This window comes from Sprattus sprattus (assembly GCF_963457725.1).
Source record: "Sprattus sprattus genome assembly, chromosome: 14".
Lineage (NCBI taxonomy): Eukaryota > Metazoa > Chordata > Actinopteri > Clupeiformes > Clupeidae > Sprattus > Sprattus sprattus.
In genome coordinates this window covers 5,309,667-5,327,828 of record NC_137912.1, presented here as the reverse complement: position 1 = coordinate 5,327,828, position 18,162 = coordinate 5,309,667, and the positions used below count along the sequence as shown (strand labels likewise).

The window sequence follows — 18,162 nt, the reverse complement described above, 5'->3', positions numbered from 1 at the left end:
CTCGTGCATTTACTTAAAGCTTTTTTTGAGATCACACTGCACCATCAAATTATAAATATATAATCAAAGACCGAAGAGAAAGAAGGTCAAATGTTTCACGTGTCACTGGATGAGTTCTCTCAGAAATGAATAACAACTGGTGTCATACTCACAAGTGAGACTTCACTCAACAAAACACAGCATATGTTGCTATTCTTATCACAAACTTCGGATACCCTTTTTTCCTTTTTTCCTTTATTATCGGGTCTCAGACAGCTACTTGAAGGTATCAAAATGATATTCATCTCTCCGTCTCTCTCTCTCTCTCTCTCTCTCTTTCTCTTTGTCATTCTCTTGCTCTTCCTCTCTGTCGTCAGCCTCTCTGTCAGTCTTCTTGAGTTCTCTGACTGGAAAATGGGTTTGTTTAGTTGCCATATCTGAGCCCTGGATCAGAGATAGATACGCACGCAGTAGAGACAGGCAGGCGGCTCAGTTTTTTTTTTTTTTTACACCCGCCGTCTGACAAAGAAGAGCCTTTCTCTTTCCTCTCCTTTCTTCTCCTCATTTCACATATGTTCCCATTTAATCTCCGTTTGTCTTGTCTTGTCTTGTCTGGGCCGCCGCCTCGCGTCATGAGCTGAAGAGTGAGCAGGGGTGATCCCATCTACGGGCACCAGCGCCCCCCCTAAGTCTGCACCCCGCTGAACCCTTCACATCTGTTCGACCATCCAGTTCCAGGGCATGGTGAGGAAGGGGGACTCAATGGGGGGGGGGGGGGTGGGGGGAGGGGGGGTATTTACTTGTTCCTAAACACGGTAGAATACACAGTCAGGCGGAGCTAGAGTCACAACCCAAACTGGGTTTATGAGAGGGGAGAAAGAGGAAGGACATGATGGATAGATAAGTAAGGACAGGAGAAAAGGAGATGAGAGTGGGCGTTTGGGGGGGGGGGGGGGGAGAAAACACATAACAGCACTGGAGAGAGAGAGAAGCAGGAGGTAAAAGGAGGCCGCTAGCCGAGGGGAATCCGCTTCTATGTGCAGGAGAGGGGAGGAGAGTGGACGAGGAGGAAGAGGAGGAAAAGGGGGAGAAGGAGGAGAGGAGAGAGGAGGTGATGGGCGTTGGGGGGTGAGGGGGCCGCGGAGGGTATCTGCCTCTTCTTCAGCTTGGGCCCGTTGCACAGGGGGCTGTCACAGCAGGTGATGCAGACGGAGTTGAGCTCGCCCGTGCAGAACTGCTGGTACCCGGAGGAGGCGATGAGGCACGCCCCCGAGGAGGCACAGGACTTACGGTAGTGGATGCCTGCAAGGAGAGAGGGAGGGACAGGGAGGGAGAGAGAGAGGGAGGGAGAAAGAGAGGCAGGGAGGGAGAGAGAGATGGAGGGAGAGAGAGAGGGAGGGAGGGAGGGAGGGAGGGAGGAAGGGAGAGAGGGTTGGAGGGAGGGAGAGAGAGAGAGGGAGGGTTGGAGGGAAGTAGGGAGAGAGAGGGAGGGAGGAAGAGAGGGAGAGAGAGAAACATAAGAGGCACATAGACGCTCACTCAAGACGACCTACACACACATGGCATGTTAACATAAGCAAATATATTCCTGGTTAAGTCATCGCTAGTTTTCTGTGAATTCTACCCCAAGGTCACTGTGGGAGGCACACACACTTGTAAGATCAATACCTACACTGTGCCGCAAGTCATACATGTGCCTGTGGGGTCCGCCCTTGGGCTCTGTAGAGTTTGTTTGGCATTCATCAAATTGAATTGAACTGTAGGCATCTGCTGGAAAAAGCTTGAATGTAATGTGGATAGGAGCTCAGAGGAGAGGTTACGGTGAAACGGCTTCACATCTGTCTCCTCCTGATCCCAAGTCCTCTCACATACTACTACTGCTACTAAGCCTTTAAGTTCCCAGAGGAACATAGGCCATCGACGAAGCCCCTCCATCCTCTCCTGTCTTGGGCCCTCCGCTCCAGTTGTTGCCAGGACAGCCCTTTTCTCTTCATCTCCCTTGGCAACAAGTAAAACAAGATGGAAGCTGTCACTGATGAACTGTAACAGTTTTTGCCCGCTGTCACTTTCGTTTTCTTCAGTGTCAGTTGAAGCTGAAGTTGAAATTTGTCATGTAAAAATGTTTCAGTCTCTCATTTCCCTTTTCTACCATGTTTTGGACTCCTGGGCCGTCGATCGTTCGTCTACAGAAGAAGGCTGTAGCTATCATCCCCCCACAGATGACTAGTGTTCTTCGAGTGATTGTTCACTTCCACTTTGATGTTGAAACAACACAACTATTAAGGTGCACCTAATGATGTAATATAAAGGCACAATTAATAGACAATATTATTCCTATTCATGCCAATAGGAGAGTATTTTTTCACATCACCCTCTTTTGGTCTCAGTTGTATTTATCTCTTAAATACTTTGAATACTAAGTTTATTGAACAATTGAATAATGATCTCAACTGTAAGCTCAGTAATCAAGTCCTTCTTCTTCTTCTGGAATGAGAGCAGTTCTCAGTGCCCTAGTTTTCCACACACTTCAATCTCCTGGAATTCAAACGTCAGCATTTTCCCAAAATAAGTTTCAATGTGTGCGCATCTTTTTTTTCTTTGTAGAGTATCAACTGCTGCTGCTTGTCTCCAGAGATATGGTTTCAGATCCTTAACCCTTTGCGGAGTAGAATGTCATTACTTGAAGGTTCCATTTTATGATGTCATAATGAACTCATTAGACCTTCTTGAACAGCTATCAATCCTATTCTAGATCTGTATGGTACAATTCAGAATCATTTTGAAAAATCGGACTTCTCAAAGGATTGTCGTGGTGTGGACATGGTGGACGCTGGGGACATGTCCCCACAACTTTTTGCAATCACCTATTCTGTCCCCACCACTTTTGACACCTGAAAATATAGTGAATTGCTTCTCAAAGTGACAGAGTTTATAGATGAAAATCAAATTGATACAGGAAAATGGAGGTTGTGTGTCTAATTGTTAAGACTAGATGTGAATGTAGCCTATCCTTTGATGACCCCCACTCAGATGATGTCACCTTTGTACCAGCGCAGGCTAGCCTACGTCTGAAATGCATGCTTTTCTACTGAATGTCAGAAACATGTCTTGCTGGCATTATGTGGTTTCAAACTTTTCTAACAGAGTTTTCATTGTAACTATCTCACGTTTGGTTTGGTTTGCTAAGTGCAATGAAAAGAAAGTGTGGCTGCACTAAAAATGTCTTCAACAGATTTGGTGTAGTGATAGCAACTCTGACCGGGCTTTGCATTTGTATTCGGACTACGCTCATTCTAATAGCAGAGCCAGAACGCAATACGCCAGTGACAGTATGGGTAGGATGGCCTATGTAAACTTTACAACCAACACAATAAAACATAAGTTTTATATAATATTTATATAATTTGTCTATAATTTGCTATTTTGTCTATTTATTTTATCTATTTATTTAATTTCTCATTCAAATTTGTATTAATTTATTTTTGATGATAATGTATAAAGAAACTTGACTCCTATTCCCACTACCCTGCTGCTTTGACAATTGAATTTCCCTCACGGGATTAATAAAAGTTTATCTATCTATCTAAAATCCTATCTATCTTGTTAGACCAAACTGACCTATCCCATCTTGTTAGACCAAACTGACAGCCGCGTAAGTGGCCCAGACACACAACGTAGAAGAAACTTATTTGAGCTCTGAAAAGTAAGGGGACAAGGGAACACTTTCAGTGGCCAATTGTAGATCTACGTTGAATTAAACTCCCTCCACCCGAGGCTTCATTTGATATTAAAGACATTAACACTGCGACCCTTTGCAGTTCTGACGGAGGTTCACTCTGATCCCATTAACCCAGCTGTCCATGTGGACCTCAAACTCAAACGACCTGTTTCAAAGTGGAAAGTTTCCAGTGGAAAGCATGGAAACTGTATATATTTAACTCGAGAGAAATCGAAGAATCGATTCCCCCCCCCACCCTTAATGTATACGGTATATATTAAGGGTGGGGGGGGGAATCGATTCTTCGATTTCTCTCGATTCCCTCTAGAACGATTCTGTCTCGAAAAAGTGAAAAGTTCTTAATCGATTTTTTTTTTCTTTTAATTATTATTATTTTTAATTTTATATATATATTTTACACATCCATTTTGTGTTTAAATGCAAGCTACATCGATTATTGCATTGCTCATAGAAAGTCATAATTGTGACAAGGAAAAGCTCTTTCTCTAATAAAAATATAGAGAAGGTAATTTATCTGTTGATTTTCTTTAATTATCAAACACAAAGTAGGAATTGATTTGAAACTCTGAGTAGCAAATACAAATGTTTTCAAAATCGAGATGCATTGATAATCATTTTATCAGTTTAGAATTGATAATTGATAATCGATAATCGGTTTAGAATCCAATCGTTGACCTCTGGATCAGAATCGAATCGAATCGAAATCGATATTATATATATACTGTATATATATACAACTGTTGTTTAATACATGAAATACCTGGTTAAAGTATATAATTTGAAAAATATACTGTATATTTCTCACTAGTTCTTTTTTATAACTTCTTAATAATTAATTCATTTTCTAACCTAGTAACTTCATGAACAACGTACTTATGGAACTGCTCAATTTCAATTTCAATTTCAAATGGCTTTATTGGCATGAATGTGCGATACATTGTTGCCAAAGCACTCAATACAACAATATTAACAGCAGATAACAGCAACATTAGTGATAATACTGATAACAACACACACACACACACACACACACACACACACACACACACACACACACACACACACACACTCTCACACACTCTCACACACACACACACACACACACACACACACACACACACACACACACACACACACACACACACACACACACACACACACACACACAGATCAGCATTAAGGGAAAGAAAAAAAAAGAAAAATAATAATAATGATAAAAGATAAAAGTAAATGAATAAATAAAACAAAACAAGGAAGTAAATACATAACCAGAAAATTATGTCTCGTGGCTGTCATGACAAGCTTTTACGTATTTCGCAGATACATATATTAAATCTGGGTGTTCACCCAATATATATTTAATTTTTTTATTTTTGTCAAGTTGATTAAAATTTGGGATTATATTTTCAAATTTTGGGAAGAAGAATGATCTAATTGGTTCAAATTTTTTACAATTTATAAGGAAATGTTCTTCATTTTCAACTTCTTGTGTGCAGTATTCGCACAACCTCTCCTCCTTAGGTCACCATGTTTGTTTGTGGCGACCTTTTTCAATGGCCAATGTGTGAAAAGGCTCTCTCTCTCTTTCTCTTTCTGATTGCAAATGGTGCTAAAGCAAATCAATACTTTAAATGCTGAAAAAAATGGCGAATTTTCAAAATGGCCTCTGTAGAGACGCCTTGCCTGTTGTTTTCCACAAACATTGATGGAAAGTTTAGTGTGCCGTGGTGCGCCTGATGATGACAGATCAGCTTTATACATGCGCACACTCAAGGGAGGTCAAACTAAAACATTAGGCCATTATTTAGAGGTTTTGTCACCATCAGCCTTGCTTTCCGCTGATGCAGAAATTTCTGCGAAGTCAGAAAACCACAAACCATATAAAAAGTAAAGATCGCTGCATCTTCTCCATGGGCTGTTTTTCATCATATTGACCTACACTAGTTTGCCAAGCAATATTAAAAGTGCAGTTTGTGTCCCACATTGATCTTTTCAAGAAAGATGTGTATGTGTTTGATTGTGTGTGCTTATGCGTCTATGTGAATAGATTGTGTTTGAGGAACAATTTGTAGACTGGAAAAACAAGATGATTTGCTTGACCAACTTGTAAGAGAAGAGCAAAACAAATAAAAAATGTATGAGTCCCAGACACCAGTGGGTACTCAAAAATTAAGATACAAACCTACATTTCTGGCTACGAACAGAAATAAGAGGAAATGTGCTCCAGTGGACGCAAGAGTACTCTCTTTAGTTTTATTTGACACTGTCAGTGAGCGATATTTTTACCTGCTCCTGAGGATATTTCTTGGAAATGTTTCTGATGTCACAGTCATTATGCCCTCACTTGGCTTTTGCTAACACAGTGTGTGGCAACCATTATATAAATGAAAGGGTTTGTATTAAAAAACATTTATTCTATATGTGAGGCAAATATTGTTCAGTGACAGCCTAACAGTTATGGGATGAAGTAGTGGTACATCTACTCTTGACAAGTTGTTTACCAGTGTAATAAACATACAAATACAAAAGCGAATCTGAGGTTAAACCAGGGCAAAATCCATCCGTTTCCATGCCGATAACCAATGTGCAACACTACAGTATCACTCCCCTCCACTCCTTTCCAGGAAACACGCTAGGCCAAAGTTCTTAATTTACTGATGGATTTATTTCTCTCTTTAATTCATTGTAATCCAACGTCGAACTGGTTAAAAGCAGTAAAAACACAAATCAACAGACAATCAAACCAAACATTCAAACCCAAAGAAATCAAAGAAATAAAGCATCATAAATAGACAAACATACCTCGTTGGCTGCATAACGATTGAGAGGGGATATGAGGCAAGGTAAACGTAAATCACACTCATCAGCTTGGACTCAGCGGTATACTACCATGGCTGCGAGCCGGCGTCTCAGGTCTCCTAGTCAGGTACACTTTTGCTACCATAATAAAGGTGTGTGTGTGACCCCTGACCCCCATGACCTCACTTCCTATGTAACTAAACCCAATCATGAGACAGACAAAAGGTAAAACAAACTTATCAAAACGAAAATAATCACCACAAACAAAACTTGAACAAAAATAAACAAAACAAAATCTAAACAGTTACACTACAGTCTGTTGAAATTGCTATGAAAGCATGAAAAAGCCATGAAATATAAAAGCTTAATTTCATCCTGACATCACGACTGAACCCAAGCGGTTTTAAAGCACAGTCCAAGTTTTGTGAAAGCTTTTAATTAATCAGTGACACCTTCTGTCATCTTTCTTTTAATCATAGATGTCTGGAATAGTAATTAAAATCAATCATGTGATGAGAAGCCTTTTTAGAATAGCAGTGGGCCTATGAAAAGTTTTGTCATGGAGGCTAATTATCTTGTCTAATAATTAGACATGAGAGGTTGTGTTGACAGAAAAAGAAAAACTGCATAGAAGGGTGCCATTTTGGTACAATAGAACGAGAGACGTTTGAGAGACACAATTGAATATTGGATTTGATATGGGTGTCTTATTTCACAATGCTCTTTTTTAATCATGAATAGCCTGCAGACCGTTTCACAAGCCTCTTCCTGCGTATTATGAACAAACATAACAGAAGAGGTCCGAAGACATGAACTCCTTTACAAACCCTCTTTAAACACTTATAAGGACACTCAAATGACCGCAAATTCATGGGGAGAATATCCCATTCTCACAGGAGACATCACCCGCGATTGTTTTGAGAGAATGCGCTAATTTACAGAACAAATACTTTCATATTCATTTTCCACCACTTGTAAGTCATGTCATCCATTCATATTGACGTGAATCAATCATTTGCACCCGTGAGGCAAGCGCAAGTTTGATAGAATTACCCCGTACAAAAGCTCACATTAACGTGGAGTTAACTTGCGGCCAACACCATTGTATTACAAGCACTGACAACAAACACTCATGATGAGAAGGTAGCCTACACCTGGCGATTCTCTCGCTGTACATTTCACCTTTGAATAATGTAACTCATAAACACATAGTTTGAAAGCGCTGTGGCCGTCATTAAAAGATAATAAACTAACTTCTGCATCATGTGATCTGTCTTTTTCGCCACTGGTACTAAAATGCCAACCTTTGTATTTTGTGTAACACATGTATTCATAACATCAAGCCTCTCGCCCACTACACTGTCATGCTCCGGTACGTTTTTTTCCTTTGTCCTGCTGCAATAAATACGCTTACTTCACTCAAAATAAAACCTACAGTTCTGGCATTGATTTGCTTTACAACACGCACAATCCTTAGGGAACCTTAAGGAACCATAAACCAAAATGAGTCCCTTGTGTATCTTACGTGCTTACGGTTCTGCGTCTAAAAACAGGTATAAAACGACCTTAAGATTACATCAGACGTCAGAGACCCACCACGTGGACCCCTGCTGACAAAGTGTTTTGGTGTGATAGAATGTAACTTCCTTCTATATAAACCTTGTGTGATGTGTTTCATTTTGCTTCTCTCTTGTCTGCTGCAGTCTGGGAGTGAGCCCGGAATCTCTCTCTCTCTCTCTCTCTCCCTCTCTCTGAGAATGGGCCCGTGCCTCTCTCTTGTCTTCCAAGACATGACTGAGCCCCACAGGCTTGTTGATGTTGAATAAATATCCAACTCTGGAGTCCTGAGGTAACTTGAGTTAATTTTCACCCAACATTTGCGCTATCGTTTTCCCTCTTCATGTCTTTTCCTCTTCATGCTTTTCCATGGCACTCTAAAAGCAACAAAGATACCTACAAGCTGCTCTTCACACATTCACGCCTGCACTGGTTAATGTGGCATTTTGAGAGTGATGCACAGTAGCCATTTGAAGGCTTGTAGCAAATCACATTCGTTATTGCACAAACTTTGGCTTGCTGTGCTACGTTACTAAGGCAACTTACAAGTGGGGCTGTTTTAAGACCCAATTAATTCTGACAGATCTGAAGATGAGCTTCATTTTTATCTCCTGGTAGATTCAGGGGAAAGTGAAAATGTGTTACTGGTGTGTGAAGAAGTTTGCCATCCTGATGAACGTGTTTGTATAAACAGGCATGTTGTCAAATGCAGAAATGGCCTTTGTTTGTCTGTTGTTTCATTTCCCTTAGACAGTATGAGAGAAAAAAAAACTAAACTCTAAACTCACCATGTTATCTTTGAAATGTGAGTACGGCAACTTACTAACGGTCTACAAATATGTACTCGGTTCTATGGACTCCAAGCCAAGGTGACCAAAATACCTTCAATCTATACTACTGCAATGGAATCTTTTAAACAAACCACAATATAGGGACATTTGTAAGTATATAGGCAAAGACGGTCAAAAAGTACAAACGGCGTAAAATAATGGTGGTACAAACAACCAATTATTTTTCTGTGCTGCACAGGCAGAACGATTATTCAACGTACTAACACATCCCCATTGGTGGTGAGATGAAAAAGAAAAGGAATACAGAGAGCGAGAACACTGTTGACAAAACTGCATCTTAAGTGATCAATCATTCAAAGTTACATTGAGATTCCTCACAGTCGCTTTTGAGTTGTCAGCACACAAGCACTTTTCCAACCTCCTCCCCACTACTGCAGTCTAAGACAAATTCACTTACCCGATTGACAATGGATCAAGCCTGATGTATGTAAAAACAAATTTTTTTAAAGGCCAAAATGATGAGGTACCTTGTTCGCTACCAGGCAGGGTTGACGTATTTCAGCTAACAGAGAGACAAAGCCTCCTTCAGTGCCTGAGCTTTCAGGGAGGCAGATATGCCAGAGAGGCCATTATTGCCCCTGATTACAGCAATTAGCACTGACAGAACTCACAATACAATCTGATGGCTGCTAGTTAGGTAATCAAAACACTTCTCTTCTCCGTGCCAGGCTTCTAACACAGCGACAGTTATGGAGAAGACTGACTGACAAGACGGAGGGTCTTTATTGTTCTGTGCCGCAGGAATGTTTTCAAGCAAACATGGCATTTTTTTTGAGAGTGCTGAAGATCACGTTAAACAACTCTTTCAAAGTATGTGTGAAAGGTGGACATTCTAAGTCCTGCATAGGATATTAACAGACAGGTTGAAAAGCGGCATCTTCAACTTTTTGGAGAAAATGTTGTTGTCTGTTAATTGTTTGATAAGCTAATTAGGCTACTTAGGCTAACTAGAGGATTAAACAGGGTATTTAATGAACATGGGTGCTTAACGTAGGCCCGTGGCATCCCAAGGGTGAAAACAAACTCACATTTAAGAAGTATAAAAACAAGGTAAGAGAAAATATCTCCTTGGGGTCAGAAAAGCTTCAGTGAGAACATTAAATGTTTGCTCTTCCTAATGTAATAAGACTAAATTAAATGTTTACATTATCTGTATAAGTCAGATACCCCCCCGCACCATGTTTGCAAATTTAAACATCAGAAGATAATTAACATTCTTCATCCAAGTGTTGTCCAAGAGTAAACAAGTTTATAAATAAAACATGCTGCAAATATAATAATATGTCACATAAACACATTAGCAGAACAATCCATTCTGACAGCATTACATTAATCCGGAAATTAATGATTTGATTTATGAGGTTTGTGGCGAACAGTGGTCATTAGTCTGGGTACAAGACAGGCAAGCAGAAGGTCTAAAAATGTAACACAAGCTTTTTGTTTGTCAGTGTTTTTCACTGAGTCAACATCGCTATGGCCTCAGTTTATAATGGAAGCTTCTAATGATGATCCAAATGTTTCTCTTTAAAAGCGGAATATTTTACTCTCCAATATGAAGCAGTATTACAAAGAAGAAGGATTTCGAAATAAACTATTAGTTAGACAAGGCAGGTTCATGTGACTAGCGTCTTCACCTACTGTTTCATTACTAAAAACTAACGAGAACATTCACACATCACTTCCTGCACTTCAGAATAAAGGTATCTCCTTTCAAATTAAAACACCTTCAGATTAATAGCAAATTACAGATGAAGTAACAGATTCTCCCATATTTACTGTAAATAATGTAAATAGAGCATTTAAACATTTCTATTAACCTTTTCTTAACTAAACGACAGAAATCATGTTTGTTTGCCCTTAACTTCAAATAATGAATAATCTACTTTTAATAAACTAATCTTCAATTAATAATAATTCACAACACAGTTTAAGATGGCCCCCTCACAAAGTGGCATGATTTAGAGTCTGTCACTCTAAAAGTGGACGGTGTTGGTAGACGATGGGTGGTAAGCAGACGATCGGTAGTAACTGGTCTCTGAAAAAATAAAGGTCCTGGTATTAGCCAAGCAAACGCATAGTCCTTTCCTTTCCGGTCAGGCGACTGGTCTTAACCACCGGTCCTCTGCTTACCACCCAGAGTCTACCAACAGATGACACTGTTCTATTCTGACCGGATGTCCATGGCTTCCATCACAGGAATGTTAACAAATTGTTTAGTTTTGTTTAGCAAGTAAGTTAGACTTCACATATTATCACAGCATCAAAGGGTACATTGTATTATCACATAGTAACTAAAGACTTCCCAAAGTTTATTTTTGAAAAAAAAGAAAATCTGTGCCTTGTCCTTTTCTTATTATGGGCAACAAGCCCTTTCCATTAAAAGTAAGCAGTCCTTAGCCAAGCCACAATGTCTGCCAGATTTGAATGCCAACAGTCAACAGTCTGGCTTGTGCGGCTATCCCTGTACTAGAGCCAATCAATTTCCATGATTAATGTGCTTAAAGAACTAAATTACTCTTCTGAATGAATGAGATAAGGTATATTTCCCTCCTTCATACAGTCTCAAGCAGAGACAAAGCCTCTCATCCGATCCGGTCCCACTACAGGAAGGCCGATTTAGCCAACATCAAAGCCGAACCACTGGGCTTATATTAAGAAGTGCAATTCCATGCCAAGGCTCTGGGAATCAGAAAGAACGGTGCTATTGTCCAAGAGGCAGTGATGAAGGGAATTACATTTGCTCCAATTAGAGTATCTGTAATTGAAAGCCAAAGTGTTTTATCACAGGATAATGGTGCTAGGACATCAAAAGAGGTCTTCTTTGTGCTAAAATAGGAGTTTTATGGTATCACTAACACCTTCTTTGACATCAGGTGACTGACTTCATCAGCCCTAGCAAATCTATGCCCGTAAGCGTCTTAAATCCAGTCGTAAATTCTCATGTCAGCCAATATATGTCAACATAAACAATTATTGACAAACATCCCAGGAGCTGACTGGAGTCGTGTGTGGCTCAGTCTGAACCCCTTTGTTTGTTTGTTTGTTTGTTTGTTTGTTTGTTTGTTATTAAATAGTCGGAACTGTGCAGGAACCCCAGATGGGGTTTTGAGTACACACACTGGACTGACAGCTAGGGGAAGTGAGGACAATTTCACTGAACTTGACGAGAAAGGTAACGGATTATAATCAAGGGTTGCGACTTTAATTGCAACTGAGATAAAACTGCACCAGTCCCTGCGATCGCTGTTTTTGCTCCACTGTCGGTTGCCTCATGTCTGAACAACAAGCCATCTGTACCCTTTTCCCATTATTATGATTTTATATCAATTGTATTATTGCATATTAGGTGATAAAGGAGCCTCTGAAATGATTCTGACCACGTCTTGCACTGTTCTGCCTGTCAATCATACGACCCAGCCGAGACAGCACAGGTCCAGGTGCTCTTAGCCGAGACCAGGGGCTGAGGATCACAACGGGCTCTGGATGTTTATGTGCTGCGTCTGATTGTGGAAAAAGTGAACGTCCGCCTAGACATACCAACAGCAATTCACAGGTATTGATGCTGTAAAAAGAAATCCTTGACCTTAATTATAACCCCACAGCAATTTCCACCATCTCCTATTCAAAACATTCCTCTTTTTAATTGAAGACTTACGGCACTGTGTTTAGAATCGTTAGTGTACCCCTTCCTTTTGATTTTACACCGTCACACATGGAGGCACTATTGAACCGTAGCCGCCACTAAATAACTACATGCAAATGATTGGAACTGAACCCTCTGGAGGGCCATCGGATGCTACCAGGGCATCAAAGCATTAAAACATCTCTTAATCACCCTGCCTCTGGATGAGGGAGGGAGCGCTGGAGTGTGTGTGTGTGTGTGTGTGTGTGTGTGTGTGTGTGTGTGTGTGTGTGTGTGTCTGTGTGTGTGTTTGTGTGTGTGTCTGTGTGTGTGTGTGTGTGTGTGTGTGTGTGTGTGTGTGTGTGTGTGTGTGTGTGTGTATGTGTGTGTGTGTGTGTGCGTGCGTGTGTGTGTGTGTGTGTGCAAGTGTGGATGAGGGAAGCAGCGCCGGAGTGGTACCGATGGGTCCCTGGAGCACCAAGGCAACCACATCACCAAGCAACCACATCAACTGGAACCGTATCTGAGACTCGACTAAAACTTCTCTAAAGTTCTTCCCCGTCTCTGCGGAAAAGTTGTATCGACAGCAGCATCCAGAGTGTCTCTCCTCTTTAAGCTTCCCCAAATGATCAAGCTGATCATCATCAGCGCATTAAAAACTAACGTCAACATTAGTCACACAGGGCATAGGCGTGGCATCTCAATCAGACCTATCCAACTGGAATACCACAAGCTGTGAAATGCTGAGCTCCGTTTGATGCTTCTTTTTTAATTAATGTATTTATTTATACATAAATATATATATTTATATATATATATCTATATGAATATACAGTATATTGATTTCCCTGAAGGGAAAATATTTTCTTTTTTTGCCGTTGCAAAGAATAAACATAAATACTTACAAGACAGCGCATTGATATTCCTACTCAAACGGACCACCATTTGTAATGCATGACTGCAATGGATATTTATATCCGAATAGAGGAGCTGACGTTCTCAAGACTCATATTAAACTCAGACTTCTCTATCGGATCACTGGAAAGTTGAGACTCACAAAATGGGAAATATAAATGGCAACCCTTTAGAGACACTTGATTATGAATTTATGTGCAGAGAGCAGACAGGAAAGAGGAGAGCTCTTCTCTGGCTCGGGTGTTGGGAAAAAAAAAAAAAAAACATTTTTAAACTTGCAGGCTCTTGTTGGACCCAGTCAAATCGATGAATTGCAGTGTCCTTGTATATTTTTTCTTCAGACGCTTGTTTACAAAAAATTAAAGCACACACACAAGCAATCTGCTGCAAATCAGAACTGCCTCTGGCCGAGGGGCTCCCCTCCCCTCGCTGGGCTCTGCTCAAGGTCCCATGCTCAGCAAGGAGCTTCTCCTTGCCACCGATGCCAAAGGCTTGCTCCTGGGGAGTTGCACTTAAACTTCTTGTGAGGCATTTGCCTGATGCTAGCAGCAGTAAACAATGCTTGACAAGCTCAACTGAGCTGTTCTGAGAAATGTTCTAAATAGATCATCAGGAAGAGGGAAATTGTGGAGTCTTTTTCAGGCACTGGCTTGTTGTTTAAACTTGACTTTAATTTCACTTGGCTATTGAAGTAAATCTATATAATAATACATTATACACGACCCACCATCAGAAAATAGCAGAGATGAACTTTGATTTGTATTGTTTTCACATGACACTATTCCCTGTCGTTGCTTGTATTATTATGTTGCATTATAGATAATGAGAATTGCTCTCCTTGTCAGTATGGGAACTTGCACTCAGAGGATGAAATGAAGTTTGATTACTTGACTCCACGCCCTTATCGTCTGCGGACTAATAAACAAATAAGTCAGATCCCCGAGTACTGGGAGCTCCTGAGAAGCAGGTGGAGAGTTTACGTTGTCTACAAAAGAAAGACTGTTCCGATGTCTAGGATCCTTCGACTTTCTACCAAGGGCCGAGTCCTTAGTTAAGATCATTTTCAAGGATGCAGTTGGAATCATCTTAAAGCACCCACAATCCTATGCGCACGTACCATAGCCTGTTTTTTAAAGTACCATAGCCTGTTTTTGAAAGTAATGCGGAATTTGAAGGCGAGACCTGATTCTCACCACTCAGAGGATGAAGTAAGTTTTATTACTTTATTACTTATTTACTTATTACTTTTATTACTACGCCCTTATTGTCTGCGAACTAATAAACAAATATGTCAGACTGGGAGTCCCTGAGAAGCAGGTGTAGATCAGGATCAAATCAGGAGGAAATTAGGAGCAGATAAGTATCAGATCAGAGACTCTTCCTGACCAGATTAGGACTAAATCAGGGCCAGACAGGGCCATTCACATTCTGTCTTGAGCTGTGCTCAAAAGAAAAACAATTGATTGCAGTCATAAGACACCAGAACAGGAGCCGAATGAATAAAATATGAAAATGAGTAGACTGTTTTCATATTCTTTAAATTACTTTCTAAGGTTGTTACCTCTCGTTTTCTCGTGCACTGCAAATCCATGACCAAAGAGAGAGGAAAGACACGTTGTCTATATTTCACAGCTCTACCATAGCCTGTTTTTTAAAGTAATGCGGAATTTGAAGGCGAGACCTGATGCTCACAGCTCTAACAACCAGGGACCTGGACGCTTAGAAAGACACCTCGTCTGACAGTCAATCACAGCCCTGGAAGTGACTTCCTCGGTTTGCGAGCCACTTCACTTCCGAGCTGCGCTGGTTTTTACCCCTTTCTGTGTCCGCCATCTAACAGTAGGCAGAGCCCCGCTGTAGTTATGATGGATGTGCAAGCGTGCGCTAAGAGAAGCGCTATTTAAGATTGATGATGAGAGATGGAAACCAAGGGAGAGCAGCTCCAGCTGAGTATCTCCACTTGTGTGCGAGGAATGGACAGCGAGTGTTTCGGTTGCTATAACGATTTGATTTCATCTTCAAGCACAGGCCTTGATTTGGCAGGTCTGTGCCATAGCAGAGCAGATGAGAACTAGGACTTAGAGATCTGTAGCATGGTGGTGTGCTCGCAGACTTTTGGTCAATTATTTACAGTGCCTGGTACCCTTTTACAGTTTCTACAGCTGCACGCACAAAATGCAAATCATCACAAGTCTCCTGCAAAATGAAACACTACATTCAAAACTCAATAATCCCTTTTCAAAATGTAACTTTCGTGTCAAATGGTAAACTCAACTATTTATACGGTTAGACTTCTTCAATCACTAACTACACACAAGTATGATGAATCTAAAACACCCCTGTCTTTTGTTAGGCTTAAGCCTTTTGCAATTACAGTGTTACAGTGCACTTTATAGACCGATCTGACAGAACCAGTGGCTATAGACTGGATACATAAATACACATAATTGAAGGACTTTTTTCAAAACACTGTGAACCAAAGCGTTGCACAGACACAGAGCCCATTTACATGTTCAGTGCTACTGTAGAATGTACAAAATAGTTTGGGTGACAAAACGTTTATTCCAAACAAACCACAGCAAATACTAGGGAATTTAGGATTTAGAGGGCTGTATCAGTAACGTTTTACAAAACACTGCATTACCATTAACAGCGCTGGTGTTACATACAGAAACACAACATGCACAATATTTTATAGTAGGCTATGTAACATTGACCTTTTTTACATAAAAAAAAAAAAGTATTATATGAAAAGTATTTTATGAAAGAAATTGTATGACATGTAACAACGTAAAAAGTTTGTTTGTAAGCAGCTTACTAAAACGCATTGAATCAAGTTAAAGAAAATAAGTATGTGTACGTATGGGTGTGTGCAACCGTCCTTGTCAAAGAACGGCAGAACTTTTTGCTTTCAAAACTGTCCTTCCGATGGATGGCGTTGTACAAAATGAGACCTTGCTCAAGTGTGCCCGGATTCGTGTTTTTAAGTAGTGAGCAATCTGTCTGCTACCTCATGATGCCACCGATGGCATTTCAGTTATGAATGTTAGTCCGCCCCTCAACCCTTCACTGAGCCACATGGACGGATACCCAGAAGCAATGGACCTAGCCTTGGGCACTCATTTGTTTGTGAGGGGATTTTAATATGCGTGCACAAGTATTTTGAAGGACAGTTGCTCTGCCCTGGTAAAAAAGGGCAACACGTTAATTTTTGTCACCGCCGCTTCCATTCCCCCGTCCCCCGAAAGCATATTTTGCCAATATCATTTTAAACTCTCACTAACCGCCGCTGCCACGCCCCCGTCCCCTGATCGCATATTTTGCCATTATTTTATCAAGGCATACTGTACATGAAGTTCTGCAGCCGTAATACTATTTTAAAATATATATATATATTTCCTTCAGAGGGGCAACTTCAGTCGAGAAGGGGCAAACGGGCAGTTACCCGAGCAACCTTAGCCCCCTCCTGTGCACGTCCCTGCATTTCAGTTATGAATGTTAGTCAGCCCTCAAACCTTCACTGAGCCACATGGACGGATACCCAGAAGCAATGGACCTAGCCTTGGGCACTCATTTGTTTGTGAGGGGATATTAATATGCTTCAATTTGCTTTTTCAGCCAATGGGGCTCAAACAGTGTGGGTAGTTGAACTGTAAGGATTTCTTCGAGGGTCCTTCAATAGAGTTACATAACCTTTTCATGTCCAGCTCAAGTGGGTACAAGGTAATGAGCAGATTCATTTTACATTTAGTCATTGAGCAGACGCTTTTATCCAAAGCGACTTACAGAGATGTGTACACATTTTACATTTACACTGATGGCACACTGCACATCAGGAGCAATTATGGGTTCAGTGTCTTGCTCAAGGACGCCTCGACAGGGAATCGAACTAGCAACCTTCTGATTACTAAACAACTTCTCTACCCTCTGTACCACTGTCGCCTGGGCTCTCTACATGCTACAAGTCAGGCATTTCAAGGTAAGGATTCTTCTTTCTACTTGCTTGTGAAATATGCATGGATCTGATATATGCCTGAGGAGACAAAGAGTTCCGAAGAAAGTGTGGTGGAGACAGTGGAAATGCAGAAAAGGCTAAACCTTGAAATGCAATGGCATACACGTCTTCACTGAGAGAAGAACTTGCCTGGAGTTCTTGGGCATTGCATTTAGTGAAAGACGTGACAGAATCTAGGATAGAACTTTCATATATCCCAGACGTTTTTTATGTAAAGTCATCTATCTGTCAGAACAGCTATGATTGTACTTTGATTGGATTATGGTACATGTACACATCTTATTTACCTGTGTACCTCTATAATTTATTTATTTATTCATTTATTTTATAGCTCTTCAGAATGTGGCACAAAAATACATTGAATTGAACGTTTGAAGGTTCAATATTTCTTGATCACGACTGCTGAAAAATATGTATGAATATTGCCATTGGGGTTTGTGCTTCTGATTCATATCTTTCATATCTTTAAATCAAAGTAATGTGTTGCTATGCAACACCTGATACTTTAAAGTTCTATTTGATTGAAGAACAAATCTCTTTTTTCAACAGAAGCCACAAAACGGCAACAAAATCCTGAAAAAAATAGATCTTTTTTGAGAAACATTTTTTATAGTTTGGGCAAATAACCATATATGAAGCAGGAAAACATACGTCTTGTTCGTCCTGTTGGGATATATTTTTCAAG

The 18,162-nt window shown here is 40.5% G+C and overlaps 1 protein-coding gene across 1 annotated transcript in view; it reads right to left on the bottom strand.

Annotated features, from left to right (window-relative positions):
* Nucleotides 1-1,012: 1,012 nt before the first annotated feature.
* The window catches only part of LOC308375283 (ly6/PLAUR domain-containing protein 1-like), a gene marked incomplete at both ends in the record, with an annotated part of 28,709 nt that continues 11,559 nt past the window's right edge, over nucleotides 1,013-18,162 (bottom strand). The window contains one exon of the mRNA XM_080851358.1: nucleotides 1,013-1,281. Coding sequence (XP_080707484.1) covers nucleotides 1,013-1,281 — 269 coding nt within the window. The remainder of the gene's footprint in view (nucleotides 1,282-18,162) is intronic.